Source organism: Motacilla alba, chromosome 3, assembly GCF_015832195.1.
Source record: "Motacilla alba alba isolate MOTALB_02 chromosome 3, Motacilla_alba_V1.0_pri, whole genome shotgun sequence".
Lineage (NCBI taxonomy): Eukaryota > Metazoa > Chordata > Aves > Passeriformes > Motacillidae > Motacilla > Motacilla alba.
In genome coordinates, this window is record NC_052018.1 from 83,866,603 (window position 1) to 83,888,311 (window position 21,709).

Below are 21,709 nucleotides of genomic sequence, written 5' to 3' on the forward strand. Positions count from 1 at the left end.
GTCGATAGTATATGTAAAAAGAAGAGAAAAACTGTACCATGCTAAATAAATTAATTACTTAATATAAAAATCTCATTAACCACACAGAGGTGAGGCATTGCAAACCTGTGACTTATAAATTGATTATTAAAGTTATTAATAAATTATTTTGTTGCTTTTTCTATAAATATTTATCCCTCATGGTATAACTTAACTGTATTATTGATATGTATGAGGCATACAGCTATTTCCTAGGCTATGTTTCTTCTCCAGTTCAATCCTTTACTCCACTGGTAATGTTATTATTGAAATTTATTAAGGAAAGAAAATTATAAGTTGTTTCATAAATATATTTGGTTTTAATTTTATTCCTAAGGAGCGACGCAAGTTTGGACCTTTGGGTTGGAATATTCCCTATGAATTTAACTCAGCAGACTTTACAGCCAGCGTTCAGTTTATACAAAATCACCTAAAAAAAATTGACATCAAGAAGGTGAATGCTAAAATCTTTATATAGTACATTTTAATGCTTTGAATGGTGGCAGAAATTGTTTTTTCCTCATGTTCATCATAATTTACTCATTGCTATTCATTTAGTGCCACTTCTAATGATCAAAGGTTCAGGTTCTCTGCAAGAAAATCAAGCTGAAATATTTTATGTGCTGTCATGCATGTAAAAATACCTATTTGTTAAGAACATTAAAATTTGTTTTTCTTTTTCACTGCTGTATCCAAAATTAACAAGTCTGTATGTTATCTGTTTTGGAAAGGGACCTAAATATTTACCAAGTTTGATAGAGCAAATCAAACCTCTCTACAGCTACCATTTGATATTCTACTGCTTAGCAGGGGATAGCCATTCCTTTATGAAGCAGCACTCAGCCAGGAGAGAAAAATGAGAAATAGGGAGAAGGGTGGCATGGGGAGGGTGGAATGGGGGTTAAGAGGACAGGCAATAGCAGCTGTGAGTGATTTAAGGTCAAACAAATAATAATTATATATATATATATATATATATATATATATATATATATATATATATATATATATATATATATATATATATATAAAATATTATGAGATTTTACTTCTAGAGCTCAAGGTATATGAGGAGTGGCTGAGGGACCCAGAGTGTGTAGCCCGGAGAAAAGGAGGCTCGGGGTGACCTTGTCACTCTCTACAGCTCCTGAAAGGCAGGTGTAGAGCCAGGTGGAGATCAGCCTCTTCTCCCAGGCGACCAGCAACGTGACAAGAGGACATAACCTCAAGCTGTGCCAGGGGAGGTTTAGGCTGAACACCAGGAAGATTAGCATTAGCACTGTTTTCTTAGTGGAAAGTGTTGTCAAGCATTGGAATGAACAGCCCAGGAAGGCTGCGGAGTCACTGTGCTTGTAGGTGTTCAAGAAACAACTAGACATGGCTCTTACTGCCATGGTCTAAATTGGTGCTTGGTCAAAGATTGGATGTAGTGGTCTTAAAGGTCTTTTCCAACATAAATGATCCTGTGATTCTGTATTTATAATAGCAGGATCAAGCCCAACCCTCCTATAAAATTACAGAGCTGAGCTCAGTGAATATATTAGAAATAACGTATTGTTAAATAATTTTTTCGGTTTATGTTTCAGAATATTATGAGCTTCAGATTCTATTTAAATTAAATTCTTCTTACATATAGTAACTATAGTCTTTCATGTACTTTACTTGCATCCAGGGGATATCATGGAACACAGTACGCTACATGATTGGAGAAGTACAGTATGGAGGCCGAGTCACAGATGATTATGATAAACGTCTTCTCAATTGCTTTGCAAGGGTAGGAGATCTTGGAAATACAGTTATTTGTCATGTTTATTGGCAGCTGCAATAAAGAAATCACAAGGCGTTCTTTCTGCTGAATATGCACTTCACCAATTTTCAAAGTAAAACAAATTTTTCAAAACATCATTCTTTGGCAGTGCGGATCTTCCCTTTGGTTCCTCTTTGGTGAGGAGCAGAAGCTTAAATTAAAAAGACTCATCTGGAAGTCAAACTTAGTAGACATAATTCTTAATGATTTACAGTTGTATTAAAGTAAAATTAGGTGCAGTAGCTGAAACAAGAACCCTAATCATCCAAGAGTAAAAGTGAGGTTAAAAAGCCCTCTAAGTAGCAAAATAATTGCTGTCTTTCTTTTCTCCCCATGGATTTTTCACAGGTATGGTTTAATGAAAGTATGTTTGACAGTGCTTTCTGCTTTTACACTGGCTATAAGATTCCAGTATGCAAAACTCTGGAACAGTACTTTGAATACATCCAGTTACTTCCTGCCATGGACAGCCCAGAGGTGTTTGGTCTCCATCCCAATGCTGATATTACGTAAGTAGGCCTCAACATTTTAAAAATGGAGAATGTTTCTTTTAGTGTTTGGAAACAAATTCCTACGAAGTGTTTAAGTAAAGTATATTTTGCATTGGTAACCTAGGATTCATGTGAATTTCACTGTTGAAGTGGAACATTTCCTGTGTATATACATTGTTATAAATGCAGTATCTTCAGCTGCATTTTACATGTCCTTTTAAAGCAGTTGGAATTCTTATTACTTACGCCTCATGATTTTACTTCTAAAAATTGCATGCGTTATGCAACTTTTATGTGAACATATGATAGGTGGTTCTATACATTTTAACTAGAGAAAGTTTCTAGTATTGGCCTTCTGTTTCAAGCAGTTTATTTTTCTGTGCATACTCGTTAAATGATTGTCTGGATTGTCATTTGGTTTACAAGCATGCTTTTGGATGCAACTACAAACTAATGATGCAATAGGTCTGGCCATTTACATTATTTAAAAGAGGCTTTTCAACTGCACCAAGTACTAGCTCCACTTAAAAATTTATCTTTGACTGAATTCACTCTTTCATTCCAAATAATCTGTGTAACAGCTTGCCCTTTATTTCTTTCTAATATTTTATGCTCTGTGAAAGGATATGAACATGGTCATATTTTTTTCACTGAAGTTCTTAATAATTCTTCCATGAAATACTGCATTTTCATATGCAGTATCTCCACATTCTACATTCGTTGTTTCTTCATGTAGCTATTTTTCTACTTTTAAATAAAACAAATGTTATTCAAATCCAGAGCTGCTGTGAAAATCTAACATCATCTAATATTTTTGGATGAAGCAATAATTTCCCACAATTTTTCAGTCTCAAAGTTGAGAGGCTGATGTCATGTCAAGAGGCCTGTATTCTAAGTATGCTGTGAGAAGAGTACACAGTATATGCTGTGAGTAGTTTTATTGTCAACTCCTACTAGCACATACCTCTGTTAATATATGCTTGTGAAGAAAAGAATCTGAGAGTAGATTCTGTTTCAAGTCATTCCCTGATACTTGCAAGACCTCCCTTCCAGAAATGATTAAAGAAGAAAGACGAGCCAAGATTTAACAGAGAGCTAAACAAAGTCTTGAAGAGACACATGCTGTAGATCCAAAATTAGGCTTGTAGGAGAGCTAATTTATAGGAGGAAACTTGAGACTAATACTGTTGGAGGAGCTTTAGTGAGTAGGAACAGCTCTCTGGTTTCTCTTCAGCGCTCAGTTTTTCTTCCACTTGGTACCTCCACATATTCCTGTTACTTTAGCCCTGTTTTTTCTCCTATAGATTTTGCCTTGTAGGTATTTCTTTAGAGTTTGGGGAAAATGTTCAGCGGCTTCATGTTTTTTTCCATGTCTTATCATGGTCTCTTATAAGCAACAATTCACAGCTACTGTGTCTGAATTTTGTCTTTGACGCACAGACCAAATGGATTAGCATCCCGTACAATATAAAATTCTATTCAAATTCTCCTTATAATATCTAATCAAGTCATCTCAGAGTATGCAGAAGGCTAACTGCTGGAATTGAAACCCTGAGAGAGCAAAGACCTCTCCATGTTACTATTTCTGAGGACAAGAAAAATCTTATCTCTCACTAATTTACTGTGGCAGTTTTACAGTTCAGCCAAAAGCTCAATCTGTTGGTTCCAATTGTAAGGCTTCAATGAATTTCAATGCTTTCATTTAGGATTAACACCTGAAGTCATTGAGAATGATTTTAACTTGCTGTATGAATCATAGGCTCTGCAAAGCCACATGAGCAGGAAAGGAATATTCCGACAGTCTTCTGCCAAAACCCCTTCCCAATTGGTTCCCTTCTGAAGCCTTAAATGTAGCTGCATTTTTGTTAAGCCATTGCAGGCTGATCAATGTAAGGTTTTGAACACCGTGCTGCAATAGGTATTGCTGTCTTCTATACCAAGCTGAAGCAATGGTTCAGTCGTGTGCATTTTTTCTTAGTTTTCACTTCCAGGACAGAAAATCCCTGATGGCACATATTCCAGCTATCAAATAATGATAGTATGTTACATCCAAACTCTTGAGAAAATACTCTTAATAATGCTTTTTGTAGTAAATCTGAATCCATAGAAAATCAGTTTTCTTTTTTCTTACGACACAATTCACTTTACAATACTGTTTTGGGGGAAAAATATATAAATAGGTATTGAGTACTTTATCTTACATACTTTAAGCAACACTGACACTATAAATGAGATTCGTTTAATGTTGCTGTAGTTTTCTTTCTGGTTACTCTAGACTTTCTTAACAGTAATAGAGAAAAATAGATCCTTGTAAAGTGCAATTTCTCTCATCACAAAGCAGACATCTAAAATACATGAGCTGAATTGGGCAATCGGGACAAAAACCTGTTATGGAGACATCTACACATAAATATCTGCATGTGATGAGGGTCAACCCATCACATGCAACTGATTCCGTTCTCAGGAACATGGTACTTCCTCTGCAGACTTCTGCCATCTTTTTATCATTATTGTTTGCATCTATACTTCATTTTATTTGCAATCTAAAGTAAAGTGAGGTTTTCCAAAGCCCAGAAAAATTTTGTTCCAGAGTGGTTTTTATGTTGAATATGTCCCAGTGGTATGTAAATGAAATTCTTTCTTGGTATTTTAACCTCACTTCTGCAGTGGATAATTACTTTAAATTATGTAAAGACAAAGATACATATTTTTGTCTTTTCTATTTTTATTTTTAAAAAAGTCTTGTTCAAGGAGTAATTGTTATTTATGCAAGATTCACCCAACTTCTCCTCTTCAGAAGGTTCCTAGCTTGTGTCAGTTAAGAAAGTAATATCACCAATCAGTATCACCTTTGATTCCATTCCTTTGATGCTGTTTCTCAAAAGCCATTCCCTCCTTTTCCCTAAATTTATTATAATTTAATTGATGTAATAATCAGGGAACCCATACCTTCTGCATAAAATAGTCTGACAGCAGAATTGGAAGAACAGTGCTTACAGTATGGAGAGGAAGGTTCACATATCTCTAATCACTGCTTGTTAAATCAGCAAGACACAAAGGAAAGGTTACAACCACCACTATGTCATCCAAATTACCAATGAAGCCATGAGTCCAAGAGAATTTTTATCTTTCCTGTTCATACGTGGTCTTGAATAAATCTGTCATTCTTTTAATGGGGCCATAAATTGAAAAAAGCTTGAGAGTTTTGAGTCTCAAGTCAAGGGTTATGAAAAACCTTGAAAGCCCCCACCATTCCTACTTTTAGAAGCAGAAATTATATCCTCAGAGAAGCAAAATCCCAGTAGTATTTCTTCCATATTTCTGATTTATATTCTTTATAATTGCATTCACACTTTTTTTTTCTTTTTTCTTTTTCTTTTTTTTTTTTCTGAAATACTGTAGTATCTAGCTTCTCTGGTATTTTGACACTGTATCCAAAAGCATCTTTAGGTGCTTTAGTTCGCACATTCTATCCTTGGTTTCATATCTTTTATAATTATATGTGACAAAATAATAGAAGGAGATGGGTGTCATAGGAAAGTTGAAAAGTAAAGCTGACATGCAAATCTGTGCTTTCAGTCAGGATAAATGTATGTCCTACATCACTCATTGATGTATGTTCCCTGTGTAGCTGATTCCATAAGGTAAAAGTCGGCATTGCCAACACTTCAGGACTTCAGGCTTTCTTTCTTATTTCCTCTCATAGCTCTATACCACTGGATAGCACTCCAACAAAAATACTCCTATAATTCTTCTGTTGAAGGACTGATGTGGTCTACCATCTTTCATTATCCAATGCCACACGAATTTAATTCACATTTTTATATTGACTCAGAACATTAATTTGCATTAGTCCTGCCCATGTGCCACTATGGAATAGAAGTTTTTTACCTGCAGTGCTGTAAATCTAGCAGCACTTGTAATTAATCCTGAAATATCTGAAAGCAAAATGGATTTACTAATTATTAAAGGGGCAGCTTTCAGAGTTATACCTCCACCTTTTCCTGTTTCTGCATTACACTTTTAAGAAGTAAGTAAATGAGGCAAATATTCTTCCTTGTTACAAAACTTTTATTGCTTCTTCTCAACAAATAGCTGTTCAGAAGACACTAATCAGGAATATGCCATTTCCTTCCCTTTCCTCAGAATCCCTAATATGATAGTTTTCTGCCACCTCATAATCTCAGCTTGCAGACCTCCTTCTTATCCCTGAATTAGGCATACAGCAAGTGTATAACAGGGAAGAGGGAAGTTCATATTCTTTAAAACTGTGGTAAACCAAACTTTCATGATCAGTGGTTAGTGCAGGGTGCAATCAGTTTTGTGCAAGTTTTGATTTGACTTCATGGCACACTGTTTTTGTATGTTCTACGAAGTTATCATTAACTATTAAAAAATTCTATGTAACTCATAGCATGTTCCTCATCCTTTCAGATACCAGAAAAATACATCAGCTGATGTTCTGGATACCATTACCAACATTCAGCCTAAAGAAAGTGGCGGAGGATCTGGAGAAACTCGTGAATCAGTTGTTTATCGTTTGGCTGAAGACATGCTAGAGAAACTTCCTCCAGATTACATACCTCATGAGGCAAGCCAACCTAAGTCTTGTCATACTGTTCTCTCTGTTGAGTTTTCACACTATGCATTCCAAAAAAGAAGCACCAAATTGTACAAAAGATCATATAAATAGTAGCAGATTCAAGTAAGGAACCAACGCCCTTATTGCTACCAGCATGAATTGGTATGAAGATTTTTTATCTAAAATCAAGACATCTAACAATTGGCCATGGAGATATGCTGGGGAGACTACACTTGGATTTTCAAAGCTACTTGGGAAGGCAGACAAAAATCAGTCTTGACATTTTGTGACAGCAGTCTCCTGGGCCTTCTGGGTGAAGTCCTGTTCTAGCAAAATCATGTGTAATTGGGTTGTATCAGCCAAAAAGTAAAAACTGCAGCAGTTTTAAGGAGATAAATGTTAGTTGAATAATATACAAATCTAATATTTACCTTTCTGAACACACGGGTAGTTAAAATGTTGCATACTACAATTGCATTTCAACAATTTAGAGTTAACTAAATTCCTTCTGTGCTTTTATAATTTAGGTAAAGGCTCGTTTAGTTAAAATGGGAGCACTTAACTCTATGAATATTTTTCTTCGTCAAGAAATTGACCGCATGCAGAAGGTGATCACAGTTGTCCGCACCAGTTTGAATGATCTGAAACTAGCCATAGATGGAACTATTGTTATGAGTGAGGCAAGTAAAGTATTTCTACTACATATGGAATACTGTGCTTTAAACTACTAAATTTATTTATTTACTTCGAATATTATTTAATTCTTTCAGAATTTAAGAGATGCACTTGATAACATGTATGATGCTCGAATCCCTCAAGTATGGAGAAGAGTATCTTGGGAGTCTTCCACACTTGGCTTCTGGTTTACTGAACTATTGGAGAGAAATGCTCAATTATCTAGTTGGATATTTCAAGGAAGACCAAAGGTGTTTTGGATAACTGGATTCTTTAATCCCCAAGGTAAGGCTACTGAAAAGACTTGAGTAGTAATGTATTGAATGGTAGTAACTTAATGGTTATACTGCCATAGTGTGTCACAGGAGCCAAGATGAAAAATGGGTTCAGTGAGCACTCACAGCCCAGAAAGCCAACCTTAGCCTAGGCTGCATTGAATGGAGCGTGGCCAGCAGGGCAAGGGAGGTGGTTCTGCCCCTCTGCTCTGCTCTGCTCTGCTCTGCCCTGGTGAGAGCCCACCTGGAGTGCTGCATCCAGCTCTGAGGCCCTCACAGAAAGGATGTGAACCTGCTGGAGCGAGTGCAGCAAAGGGCCATGAAGACAATCAGAGGGCTGGAGCACCTTTCTTATGACGGCAGGAAGAGAGAGTTAGGGCCATTGAGCCGAGGGGAAAAGGCTCTGGGGATGACCTTTATAGCACATTCCAGTACCTAGAGAGGGCTACAAGAGAGCTGGAGTGGAACTTTTCACAACTGCATTTAGTGATAGGACAAGGGAGGACTGATTTAAACTGAAAACGGGTAGATTTAGAACTGATACTATGACGAATTTTTTACTGTGAAGGGTTAAGGCATTGGAACAGATTGACAAAAGAAGTGTGGTTACCCCATTCCTGTCAGTGTCTAAGGCCAGGTTGGATTGGACTTGGTCTAGTGGAATTGTTTTTTTGGTTTTTGGTTTGGGTTTTTTTGTTTGTTTTTTGGTTTGGTTTTTTTTTTTGTGTGACCCTGCCCACGGCAGATCAGTTGGAACTTGATGATTTTTAAGGTCTTTTTCAACCCAAACTATTCTATGACATATGGTTCATAAATAAAATACTTAATCTTGCTGACATATTGTAGCATGATATTATACAGCTTCTAAAGAAAGTGTACCTAATGATAATGATACAGCTTTTAAAGAAAATACTATTTTTCTCTGGTTTGAAACTGTTTAACTCATTCCAAACTGTAAGTTGTGAGTATGGAAGAGCTTTAATCTAGAGCAAGATGTTACAGTAGCAACAAAATGGCTTTTTACAGTACAGTAAGAGCAATCACTCACTGGAACAGCCTCATCAGAAACAAGGTAGAGTCACCACTCCTGGAGGTTTTCAAGATGTAATTGGATGGTGCTAGATAACCTCACCTAGTCTTCCCTTTCCCATGAAAGGTTGGACCAGGTGAACTTCCCATGTCTTTTCCAACGTGGGCTGTTCTATGATTCTATGAATAGAATAGTACCAGAATTTATAGCAGTTCTTTGTCTTTCACAAAGAATCATCAAAATGTAGTTATATGATGTATCCATTTCACAGGTGAATGAACAGAACCTGTTTAATGAGCAGGTCCTTCAAATTCATCAAAGATATGCTGTGAAGTACAAGTAAAAATTATCTATCATTATCTGTTATAGCTTGATATTTTTACCATTTAGAGGAAAGAGGAAGTAAAACAAATTTTAACCATCTCCATGAGTAAAAAAAAAACCCCTTACCTTATGGGGTGTGTGTTCCTAGGAGAATCTCCTTCAGCCTACACAACTACACATAAAAAATTCTCATAAGAAACTTCTGTGTGACAGCTATGAGAGGGTTTTTTTTTTGTTTTGTTTTAATTAGAATTAACCTCTGAAATTCTTGAATGTTATATGAGTTACCTTTGCTTTGAATGCTTCTGTTCTTAATGGCCTTCCTACTGCCAGAACTGTAAAAGTACTAATACCAAAGTCTATTTTAGAGTCACTTTGAGAAACAACTGAGGTGCCTGGAGTACATCCAATTTATTATTAAAAGATGGTTTTGGGATTCCAGTCAAAACATCATTTGTATACTAAGTGGCACAGCTAATAAGCATACTGATCTCTGATGATTCAAAAGCAGAACTCACAGTGGTGTAAAAGAAGATAATGGACCACATTCTTTTGGCAAACTAAAACATTTCACCTAACAGGCAACAAACCTGAGATACAGATGGTCTTGAGCTGTATTATTGCTTCAACCTCTGTGTTAAAAAAACCCAAAAGTCATCCTTCAGCTAGAGAGAGGTTTGCTAAGTGCAAAATGTGTGCTGTGGGTAGGGGTGAGGTGAGTATATTTGTAATATCAGACTATATTTGTAATACTGCTCACAAGGGAATTCACTATTAAAATGCAGTTCTCTATGTTAACTTCTCTTTCTTCATCTTGATCTCTATGACTCTCAATTCCAAGCAGTTCTTCATCTCGTAGCTTAAAATAGCAGATATTGAGTTTTTGATGACTTCATTGTTATCTTCTGACACACACAGAAACAACCAGGTATTTAGTACTAGTGTTTCTGGTTTTGTAGCTTTTTCCTTTATAACACATTCAAACCTCTTTGCTGCTCAGTCATCTGTGCTTAAACTATTCAGCCCTTTGCATCTCAAACCTTTCCTATTTCAAAATTCTGTGACGTCTGTTTGAAACAATACTCCAAAAAATCACCTAACCTGCTGCTCAGTTATGTCATCCTCTACCTTAATTTTTATCTGACACCCTTTTTTCCCCTAACAAAACATACATTTTTCATTCATCATAGGCACTGCATTGACTAGATTCCCAACACTCACATACTTATTTTATTATCATATTCAAACACATATTTTCTGTTTCCTGTAAATGAAATTTATTCTACTTCTTTCATTTAGAACCCCCGCATCTTTTAGCTAAGTTGCCTTTACATAAACATCAGCTCACACAATGGATAACTTGTTTGCCTTGAAATTCTTTCTTGAAAGACACCTTTATCATGGATCCTGTACTTGATTGCATTATGATAGTTTGTTAGTCAGTGTCCTGACCAAATATTTCTTAATAGAATAATTTAATAGAAGAAAAAAGTACATGCCATTTAAAAATATTTTTCTTGGTGTAATGCACAGTATGCCACTTTTGTCACTTGTTCCTATTTTGGTCCCAAAGCAAAGTTTGCTATCATTAGTCAGGATGCTCCTTTTTCAATACAACTCTGATTATCCGTCTGTAAGTTCAGTACAGAACCATGCTAATAACTGAGCAAGAATTTATTTTATAATGTGAGCTAAATACTGAATGTCTGGCTTGATTTCTCAAGGATTCCTGACAGCAATGAAACAAGAAGCAACTCGAGCACATAAAGACTGGGCTTTAGATAAAGTTGCAGTGCATAATGATGTGCTAAAGCTAACCAAAGAAGAAATCATATCACCTCCTTCTGTATGTATGACATGCAAAGATGTTTCAGTATTAATTTTGGTATTTAGTTTATATTATGCATCATTGAATCATTTTGGATTGATAGAGGAAAAAAGTTACTACTGTCTTCACCTTGATGTTTTTGCTCAGCATAGAAGCCAAATACTAAGTGTGAAGATATTAATGAAGTTAAAAAATATTTAGTTAAAAGAACTGTTTCATTGTACCATCTATTAATTTTTGGAATTTATAGTAAACTTTACATGAAACTTTGTAGTATATAGACTTTATTAAACAACTTTTGTTGTCCTACATTTCAGTAGCATTATCTTCTGAAAAAGGAATATATTATAGTTTAAAATGAAATAGTTTGAAGAGATTCAATGTCAAATATTTTTTACTATAAAACATACACTTTTTTAATGGTTTAAGAAAATTATTATGCTTTATATGTTGTGATGTATCTGCTTACTCTTCACACAGGAAGGAGTTTATATCTACGGGCTCTACCTGGAAGGTGCAGGCTGGGACAAAAGAAGAAGCATACTTGTTGAGTCTTCACCAAAGATTCTTTTTGTCCAGCTGCCTGTGCTCCATATGTTTGCTGTTGATTCAACCAGACCTAGGGATCCCAGGCTCTATGTTTGTCCTCTTTATAAGAAGCCCAAGAGGACAGATTTGAACTTCATTACAGAGGTATTTTTAAAGACAGCAAAGTCTCCAGACCACTGGATTCTGAGAGGAGTAGCTCTTCTCTGTGACATCAAGTGAGCTGTTTTTCCAACTATGGCAGAAGAGTATGTGGCACCTGTAACAAATTAGTGTGTAATTCTTCCACAGCTCTTTATTTGGTGGCTACTTGTCATTATACTAGAAATTGCATTTCAGTCTTGGCTTACTGATGATTTTTCTCTGCTTTCAGCAAATTCAGTTTGCCTTGGCTGTTTGTTGATGTTTCAAAGTAAATCTTTCCAAATAAGTTAATTGCTTATAGTCTTTGAAGTATGCATTATATTACTTTAAATGGATATTTGCTTTAATAATGTCAAATAAAATGTTATTAAACCTTACAAAAAGAAAACCTTTGCTTTTTTACATTCTTTCACATGTGGAAATTTTAACTTGTGTTTCAGTGACATATGATAACAACAAAATTTAAAATCTCCTAGATACAAATTTAAATTCCTAGATTCTGCATGATACACACCTTATTTTCTGTGAGTCTGCAGGAAACTATATGACAGAAAAATATATTTGATCCATATTTTTTCTTGGGCTTTCTCAGATCTCACTCATTCTTGTTAAACTATCTAGATCAAGCAAAACTACACCAGGAATGTTTGTGTCTGGAATATCTGACGGAGACCAGTATGTTTTCTGTCCAGTTTAGCTGTGTGGGAACAGAAGTAGAACAGTTCCAACTACTAAATATGGAATTTTTTTTTTAAATTAGAGAACCAGATTATTTACAAGTATAACTATTTTTCTGCATTTCCTTGTAGCTATAAAGTGTGGGTTGCAATACTTAAAATGACTCTCACAGCATTATTCTGTGATGATACTCAGGAATATCCTAACCATGACTTTCCAGACATAATTAGTATTAAACTAATACTATTTATGTAATACTAAAGAAGATACGCAGTCTACACCATCTCTTTAATAATCTCCAAAAAGCTTCTTCCTTCAGATGCCTTTATTTGGCAACACAAATGCAACTGCTGTGGCAAAGTGCAGCTACTACTTGACAAAGTTCTGGGCATCTGTTGAGATGATAAAAGGCCCTTCCTCCTGCTGGAGTCCGATGGCTTTCTATTGGAGGTCACCATTCCAGGATATCCTCTTGCAGAAAGTCCGTGGCATACAGGAAATAACAATACACAGACACAAAATCATGAGCAGAGTAACAAAAAAGTGAGATCTCCAAATGCAATTAAGTAAAACATTTCTTCTCTCTCCTCTATAGATTTACTTAGATTCAAATACAAGAAACCTGCTGGTGTTGGATAATTTTTGCGGTTTTCATGTATTTTTAGAAGTTGTGCCACAGAACTACATGTGCAAAAAAGGAAGAAAAAAATCTGACTTTGCAATTGCAAAAGATTTTTCCCCAAGTAATTGCAATATTGATGTTAGAACTTGTGGTGGGTTGACCATCAGCTAAGTACCCAGTGGCTTGCCCCGCCCTGCCCTGCCCTGCCCTGCCCAAACAGAATGGGGCAAAGAATTGCAAGATCAGAAGCTGAAAACAAGGGGGCCAAGATGAAGACAGTTTAAGAAGTGAGGCACAGCTGGACACAAGAAAATTGAATTAAGGAATTTATTTTCTGCTTCCCACTGGCAGGCAGATGTTTAGCCACTTCCTGGGAAGAGCCTTAGCACACATAATGGTTACTTGGTAAGACACATTAAGTGAGAACAAATGTCCCTTATCCTACTTCTTTCCTGAAATCTTTGGTGCTGAACACGACATCATGTTTATGCACTATCCCTTTGGACAGTTTGAGTCAGTTGCCCTGGCTTTTTCCCCTCCCATGTTCTTGCACATGTCCAGTATACTCACTGCAGGGGCAGAGGGGAAAACAGTTCATATCCAAAAACCAGCAGAAGTACTACATGTATTCATTCCTAGATGTTTTTTTCCTGGTCTAGCCTTGTAGCTTAATTACAATGGAGAAACAGTGTGTAACCTTGAATGCCTCCACAGGTGGAAGATGTGCACTGACACATTTACAAGTGAAAGCCTATATGGGAAATAGCAGGGAAAGTACAAATTAATGTGCTGAGTTACATAACTTACACTGATGATGTTTTTATTCTCCATCCAGTATAACAGCAAAAATAGAGATGAATAATATATTGTTATCTCAGCTATATCATCACATTCTTGAGATCATCTCTTTCTTGTTTGTAAAGAGTCCAGTCCCCATTTCTCATCTTCTCTGAGCCTGTTTAGGGGTTTGTTCCATTCTCTTTCCACAATACCATGCATTAGCTCACTACTTTCAGGTTCCAGTGAATGTTAATTTTCATAGAGCTTTTCAGTTAATTTATGGAAATAATCTATGTTTTGTGGCAGCAACAATCTACTATGTATTCAGAAGACTTTTTTTTTTTTGTCTCTGCATGCTTCAAGAATATTTATGAAGTATTTTCATGTCCTGCTCATATGTGGGATAGTATTCTTACACTTAATTTGTTTACAGCCAGCTCTTCAAACATCTAAAGAGGTGCAGTTAATTACTTGAACCACAAGTCATTCCTCCCAGCTGTCATAATCTATAGGAATTCAAGACCTCAATTCAAGACTTTTTGCTTCCAGGAATCGTCTATACCTCCAGAATATTATAACAAGCATTCAAATTCCTAAATTAACACAGTTTATTGCGTTTTTTAAAAGTAACTAAACAAAGTTACTCTCTGAATATTTTAATGCGGATTTGCTATTCAAGGTACTGCTGTTTAAGTTGTGAGACAGTGTTATGGTGCCTAAACTGGCAAAGAAAGGAACACCATGTCAGCAAAACACAAATATTTAACAGATGATCAAGAGAATACAGGTACCTGAAATATCACACTTAATTAGTCTCTATGAGAGAAGACCTAACTCATGAAGGTCTGTGTTTGAGAATGTAAAGAAGAACATGTCCAGAATTGGCTTAGAGAGTGCATTGACTGTGTGCATTTTTCTTTCCTCCCTTGGTGCCACCAAGAAGAATTTTCTTGCCCTTTTACTCTGATTTTCAGAGGTAATCCAAGCCAGTGAGATGACAGAAGGCACTTCTACTCTTTCCTGCTGCTTTAGAGTGGACACCTTAATTGGGAGCCATTGATCTGCTGGTACCTCAAAATACTCACTTTTTACAGAACTTTTTCTTCTTAGGTGATGATTTATGAGAAGCCTGGAGCTTGGCTGTGTGATGAGGTTTTATATGACAGTAGCTAAGAATTAACAAAAACTATGGAAAAGAGCTTGTGACTGGCAGGAAGGGGAGGATTTGTTTTCTGCCCTGTTTCTAAATATCACAAAACCACGGACTGGAATGAGCTTGTTTCAAGTAGGTAACATTTCAGCTAAGTTTTAACTTGAAAGAGTTGTTAATTGCATAGAATAATTTTCTTCATCAACACCCTCTGTTTCTGCCTCTAGATTCGGGTCAGCTGTAATTCAAATTTGGTCAGAATAGTCATAGTTTATGCCACAACCCACTGTTTTCTTATTCAGTAACCTCATTCAGGGACCATATCTATTCTTAATATTTAAACTAATACATTGTTTTTGATAGTCTTGAAGAACATCTGGCAGCACTATATAAGTGTGTTTCTGTTGACACAAATACTGAAAATCAAATGCATGGAATGTGCAAGGTGCTGCTTAAAGTATATTGATGTTTTTGTAGGAGTTGGTACCTGTATCTGCATCACACAAGCAGGATATTCCTGAGGTGAGTCTAATTTTATGAAAGCCAAAACCCCATGTCTTTTCCTGTGATCTAGTACTGCCCTCAGAGCACCAAGAGCCAAGCATACATTAACTCTTAGAAATTCAGGAAAACTGTTTTTTAACTTAGCAATGGTCCATGATGAAGGTCAAATCCAGAGAAAGACTTTGCTACTAGAAATATGTAGGTACACAGTTTGTGGTAATTGGGAGTGGGGCTGCAGCAGAGCCTCGTCCCCAATGGGTCCAGCTGTGAGAAGCAGGTGAGCAGCATTGAAGGGAATGAACCATGGAGCGCCCAGGTGCACTGACCAACCACCACAGGCAACAGAGGGCACACAGGGGCAATGCACGAACATGAGGGGTGTAAAAGGGGTATAAAAGTCTGGGCTAACAAATGAGAAGGGCAGATGCTTGCAGCCTTCTGAAGTGGTGTGATGTTATGTGGGCAGACCTCTGAAGTGATATGGGGTTACTCTGCATGGGTTGAAGCTTTCTGAAGTTGTATGGTGATACTCTGTGTATCGTGGCTGTCTCACTGCAATGTATGCTGTGACAGACACAGCATTTTACTGAGGTGACACAGGTCCTACCTAGGAGGCATCTAGTAGCAGAGTAGACAGATGTTCTCTCTGTCTCTTTGGAAAAGACCAGTATTAGATCATTGCACAATATGTACAAGGCAGACTTGCTATTCTGTACTGAGGTTTCCCTTGGTGGGAAAACATTGAATGGAGGCATTTCCAAATAATTGCCTCACAGAAAAAAAAAGCTAGTACAACAAAAGAGAGAGATGAGAGAGTAATATTTCAATTAATTTTACTTAATAAAAATAAGAAGACTTCCTTTGTTCTCTGGGTTGTTGCTTCCTATTTTCTTGTAAAAAAATGAGGAGAGAAATTGAATTCTTTGCTGATAATTTCTTACCATTATTAGTTCATCCTAGCAGCCTTCTGAAGTCCAAAACACTATTCTTAACAAAGTTTTTTGAGCAGGGGTTTTTAATATGGAAATTTTAAATAGGAGTCATGGATTTTGGTAAGAAATTCAAACTGTAATAAAAAGGTTATTTTCTATTGTATTACAAGACTGCAACTAGCTTTGACACTTCTAATTCTATAATACTAAGATTTTTAAATATAGGAATGACTGGATCATATTCACAAATTGACACAGTCATATGAATTTTTCAATGACGTTTTAAGGAGACTAAATCAATTTCTTCTTTATAAGACAGAGAACTGTATTGTATTGAAATTAAATACTCATCTAAATCATTTCCTCCATACAATCATTACACAGAACAAATTCCACAAGGCAGCTAGACTCCAAAAGTAGATACAACTATTTCAGTTCATTATGTAGTTTACAAAAGTTTAAAAAAAATATATATTTGCACTCATTTCTTTGTTGTCATCAAGAAACGTATAGCCCAAAGTGTACAAGCCATACCGTCTGACAGATGAAAATGGAGTTGTCTGTTACTTACAACCACAGCCTTATGTCTGGGAAAACAAGTGAGCAACAGGTTATGTTCATTCCTTCTGAGCCTGCATCTACAATTATGGAAAGCTGGTTGATTTCAACCCCTGCATTCCAGCCCTGCAGAGCTGCCATGAGACATTTCATGAACTGAGCACATTCTCCTACATGTGGGCAGGCAACTTAAGTAACAGAACAATTAGTACTTAAAAGCGCTAAATTAAAATTACGGAGATTTAATGCAAAATGTGTATGACGGTCAGTGACCAGAAGAAATTCTCCTGCTTCCTAATGCCCTTCAAAAACATTTAGAACTTTTTTACAGTGATCTGTCACATAAGTATTTTCAGTAGTCGTGTTCTGATTCAAAATAAGATAATTTTGAGTTTTACTAAGAAGTATAAATTAACCCAGAGTTCAGGTTTCAAGGTGCAATTTATGTAATTTAGTATCTCCAAAGATACTGATGTATATATAGCTCCAAGACTAAATGCTCTTTCTAAACACCAATGGGCTGTAATTGCAGTTGTTGTCTATATGTTTGTAACTCATTTGCATTATCCTGCTCTGAGACACCTTTTTTCTTTCCCTAGGAGGCCCACAGAAGGATTCCACTTAGATAAACTTTTATTTCAGTTAAGATGGTATTGATATGAGTTACAACTCCACAAATATCATTCAAACTCAATGATTCAACACTGAAATTCTTCTTCTTCCTTTCCTAAACAATTATTTCAATTTTTAAAGTGATTTCTTTCAGTTACTTCATAGGTGCTTGTTCTCAGCTCAGATACTTCAGCTTTTACTGAGCTTGGAAAGATCTTTACTGAAAGCTCCTCTTAGCTTTGTAAAGAAAAATTGAGCCAAAGCACGTTCACTGCTGCAACACACTACAGGTATAAAACACAACAGCAAATGGCTCCCGCCTTTCAGGCACTTGGGCAAACACTTGTACAGCCACTGTACAGGGCAGCCACTCCCTCCAGTTTTCATTTGAATCCTGAGTCTCAGAAAACAGCTAATTCTCCAGATGTCAGCAACCCTGTACTCTGCAACTGTATACATACATGTACAAGGTAGAAAGGAATAAAATTCCACTAAGAGTTGAGATCTATTTGCACTGAGATCCAGGAGTGTATCTCTGTCCCAAACAAAGTTATTATGAAAGATGATGTTTATAAAAGCTAGTAGTTACTTGTCATAGAGAAGCACGAAGTGCGTGACTTGCCGTTAAAGCTGATAATATTCCTTAGGATGCTGCCCATGGCAGCTTAGGAAAATGTCTGCTACTCAGCAAATGTCACAGCAGAAACACACAATTTCTCTGTGACACAGACTTTTCCTTTCAGAAAGTTTCAGAGACAAAGCATTCAGTCTTGTGGAACAGCAGTGTTACTTTCTGCAACATACGAGTCCAGAGGTGCTAAATTTCAGATAGCAGAGAGCCCAAACCCCTGAGAAGGCTTTGTGTATTGCCTGCAGTTATGTTTATGCTATCTCCACAGAAAGGGATTATCAGGGACGATTATTGAAAGAGACACTGGGCTTTTTCAAAATGCAGTTTTGTCCTCAAAACATAGTCAGTTGCATTAAGAATGCTTCAATGGTCATAGAAGGATGATAATCCCTGTATTGGAGTGTAACTGCAAGGCAGCTCCTCCTTAATACATGAGAGGTCTGGTCCAGATGGAAGGTAAGGGAACAAGAGAGCTGTTACAAAGTCCTGCATATTAAATAGCATCTGAATTCCATCACGTACAGGAAAAGAAATGCTTGCCTCAACAAACAAAATTCTGAAGTTGAACAAAGCTTCATCAACTCATTGCATTGTATTTTTCAAACTGAAAGGATCCCAGCTCCTTTCAAACTTGGATAGTGTCATTTTAATCATTCACTTACTTTCAAACTGTTCTTTTCTTGCATAATCACTGACAAAAGACCAAGTTAAAATTTAATATTATTAAAAGCATGAATAAATGTAACAAAAATCCAACAGACCCAGGTTTGAGAGACAACTTTCAACAGTATTTCCCCACAAAAAAAAAAAAAAAAAAAAAAAAGAAAATTATTGAATAAATACTTTTCCATCTCTAGGAAAATGATCTGTCTTTTAATACAGTCATTTCAGTCAACAGGATTTGTTTAATCTTGTGATAATAGCTTCTCAGTAGCTACAGTGAAAATGCACCTGTTCAGAGCTTACTCTGATCTACTTTGCTTTTTTCTGTATTCATATAGATAACACTAGTCTATCTGTTTTGTTAAGAGTATAGAAATTTGTCAAGAAAATAAACTCCCTTGTGTTCCAGCAGGTCCTCAGAGATCAGAGGGTCTGAGTGCAGCTAGGGTTGATTTCTGATTATAACCAACTTGGCCCTAAGTCTGGTCATGTTCAGTAGGAACTTCCATGAGCACAGATTCACAAATACTGAAGTTTCAGCCCTGTAGGTCTGGTTGTGGTGAATAGGAACTTGTGAGATCACAGATCCATGAATAGTGTGGTTTAGTGAAGGAACAGAATCCCAATTCAGAATTGAGGTTGAAAAATTCACTTGATGCAATAGAGATATTAATAGTAGCAATAATGATAATTGTGTGCAGAAGCTTACCAAGGCATCCTTGCCTGGGAGGAGGGAGAAGAGAGAAGAAGAGAGTAGCCCATCAGTGGTCTCCAAGGTCCCTGTGGGTCTTCCTCCTAACCAGATGACATTTCTACCCTACTTGTACACAGCCCAGTCATAAGATTGGCATAAGATTGTACCCCTTCTCCTCCTTCTGTATGTCATGATCTAAGGGGTGAATTGAGTAATGTAGTCATGTATGCAGCAGCATGTACTTCACTGAGCTTATTAGCAAGTGCCTGTTAATATTTAAATGTCCCTTAGTTAAGGCAAGAGTGGCGTTTTTGGCCATGGTGTCTTTCAGAGTTCTTGTTATATAACTTTATTCTATGTGTTCTTTGGAGCCTAAACAGAACCATCCAATCTCCGCAGCACCTCCTGCTTCAGCCAACTCATCATTTCTTGGTATCAGCCATGCACACCTCCATCCACAAGGATAATGTAGAGGGTACACAGCGTACCCCAGGCTGTGATAGTTAAGCCTCAGTCTGCCTGGCTGCTTGGTCATCATCCCCTGGTATGATGTCATCATGCCTGAAGAGCTATCTGGGATTATTTCTGGATAGCAGAGTTAATCTCCAAAGTAAAATTCCTGCTTCCAACAGGATTTATGTCACCATCGTAGCCCTGATGAGGCTTTTCAATGGAGGCATGAGTCTACAAAGGTCTGGCAAAAGTAGCTCGCCCTCTGCTGCATACAGGTGCTGGGAATCATCTCAGGAGCAGAAGTCTTAACTGGAGAACTTAATTAATAAGCCTGGTGCAGAAACAATAGAGAGCAGTAAAGACTGGCATGTGAAATAGGTGCACCATGCTAAGGCTGGTGGTGCTAGCCAGGTGCAATTTTCATCTTAAAAAGTTGAAGGAAATATATTTTCTGCCTTCAGTCAACCAAACCACCATGGCAGATACTTTCTGTCTGGAGTTAGCTGTTGAGATGTAAGCACTGCCCTGCCAAGTCACACTCTGAGGTATTTCATGATTTCATGATCTCACAGCATCGATGCTCTAACTAGTTACATTGCCAAAGCATCAGACTGAGGCTGTGTTGTATTTGAAATTAATACACATCATTAATATTTAATCTATTAACTTGTTTATATTCTAGTCGCATCTAACTGACCAATGTGAAATATTTTCCCCACTTCCTGGTTCAATTTTCAGCTTTCCTTCTAACTCTGATGGCTTTCTTCCAGATTCTGGTGTAGAATGTCACCAAACATAGGTGTTTTAGTGCTGGTTTAGTTCTACCAGTCAGTGCAAAGTGAAAAAATAAGAACAGTAATATGAATCTAGCACAAAGCAGATTCAGAGCCTTCTTTTGCTAAGTATTCTAAATCCTCGAGATTTACACATCATACTGCTGCCGGGACTGACCTGTGCCCCGTCTTCAACTCAGAAACCAAGCTCTGATCTGCTCTGCGTACAGCTCTGCAAATTCAGGTTATAAATGGATACTTGCATTCACTATTATTAAACCTAATAAAACTTAAACGTCACGAACAGCATGAAGGTCACCAAAATGCTCAAGCCTGAACAGATTCAGAGTAAAAGAAAATAAGAAGTTGAAAAGGTGGGGGACGGGATCGCAGAAGCGCTCCCTCCACTTTTTTCTTTTCCCCGACACAACCCCGGGCGCTCCCGCCTCCCAACACCGGCCCATCCACCCGCGGCGGCTCCGCATCTCCGTCGGGCGGGGCCGGGCCGGGCCGGGCCGGGCTGTACCTGGGCCGGCCCCTCCCCGCCTCCGCCGCCGCTACAAAAGCGGCCGCCGGAGCGCCCGCCGTGCCTGCTGCCGCTCGCTGTGCCCGGCGCGGAGCTTGCGCGGCGAGCGGGAGCCGGAGCCTCGCCGGGCCCCCGCGCATGGGGGGCCGCCCCCGGACATGCCCTCCTCGCCGCTCGGCTTGGCTCTCCTGCTGCTGGCGGCCGCGGGAAGGTCGCTCCCGGTGAGGCGGGTGAGTGCCTGCGCGGGGCCCCGCGGCGCTGCCCCGGCCCGGGCGGGCGCCCTCGGGGGATCCCGCGGGGGCTGCGCTCCGCCGCGCTGCTGCCGCGGCCGCGGGAACGCCTCGAACAGAAGTCAGAAGTTTTAAACCCGTCACTTTTTGGGCGCCCCCGCCAACACTTGCAGCACAAGCGGC

At 37.9% G+C, this 21,709-nt stretch overlaps 2 protein-coding genes across 2 annotated transcripts in view; both read left to right on the forward strand.

Moving 5' to 3' along the window:
* Positions 1 to 11,798, forward strand: part of DNAH8 (dynein axonemal heavy chain 8) — a 117,270-nt gene extending 105,472 nt beyond the window's left edge. Inside the window, 8 exon segments of the mRNA XM_038132165.1 lie at positions 356 to 472; positions 1,691 to 1,792; positions 2,174 to 2,334; positions 6,751 to 6,907; positions 7,426 to 7,578; positions 7,669 to 7,858; positions 10,927 to 11,048; positions 11,511 to 11,798. Of these exon segments, the coding sequence (XP_037988093.1) occupies positions 356 to 472; positions 1,691 to 1,792; positions 2,174 to 2,334; positions 6,751 to 6,907; positions 7,426 to 7,578; positions 7,669 to 7,858; positions 10,927 to 11,048; positions 11,511 to 11,798 (1,290 nt within the window).
* A 9,547-nt stretch (positions 11,799 to 21,345) lies between these two features.
* GLP1R (glucagon like peptide 1 receptor) overlaps positions 21,346 to 21,709 on the forward strand; it is an 83,372-nt gene continuing 83,008 nt past the window's right edge. Inside the window, exon 1 of the mRNA XM_038132624.1 lies at positions 21,346 to 21,526. Within this exon, the coding sequence (XP_037988552.1) occupies positions 21,455 to 21,526 (72 nt within the window). The 5' untranslated portion in view covers positions 21,346 to 21,454. The remainder of the gene's footprint in view (positions 21,527 to 21,709) is intronic.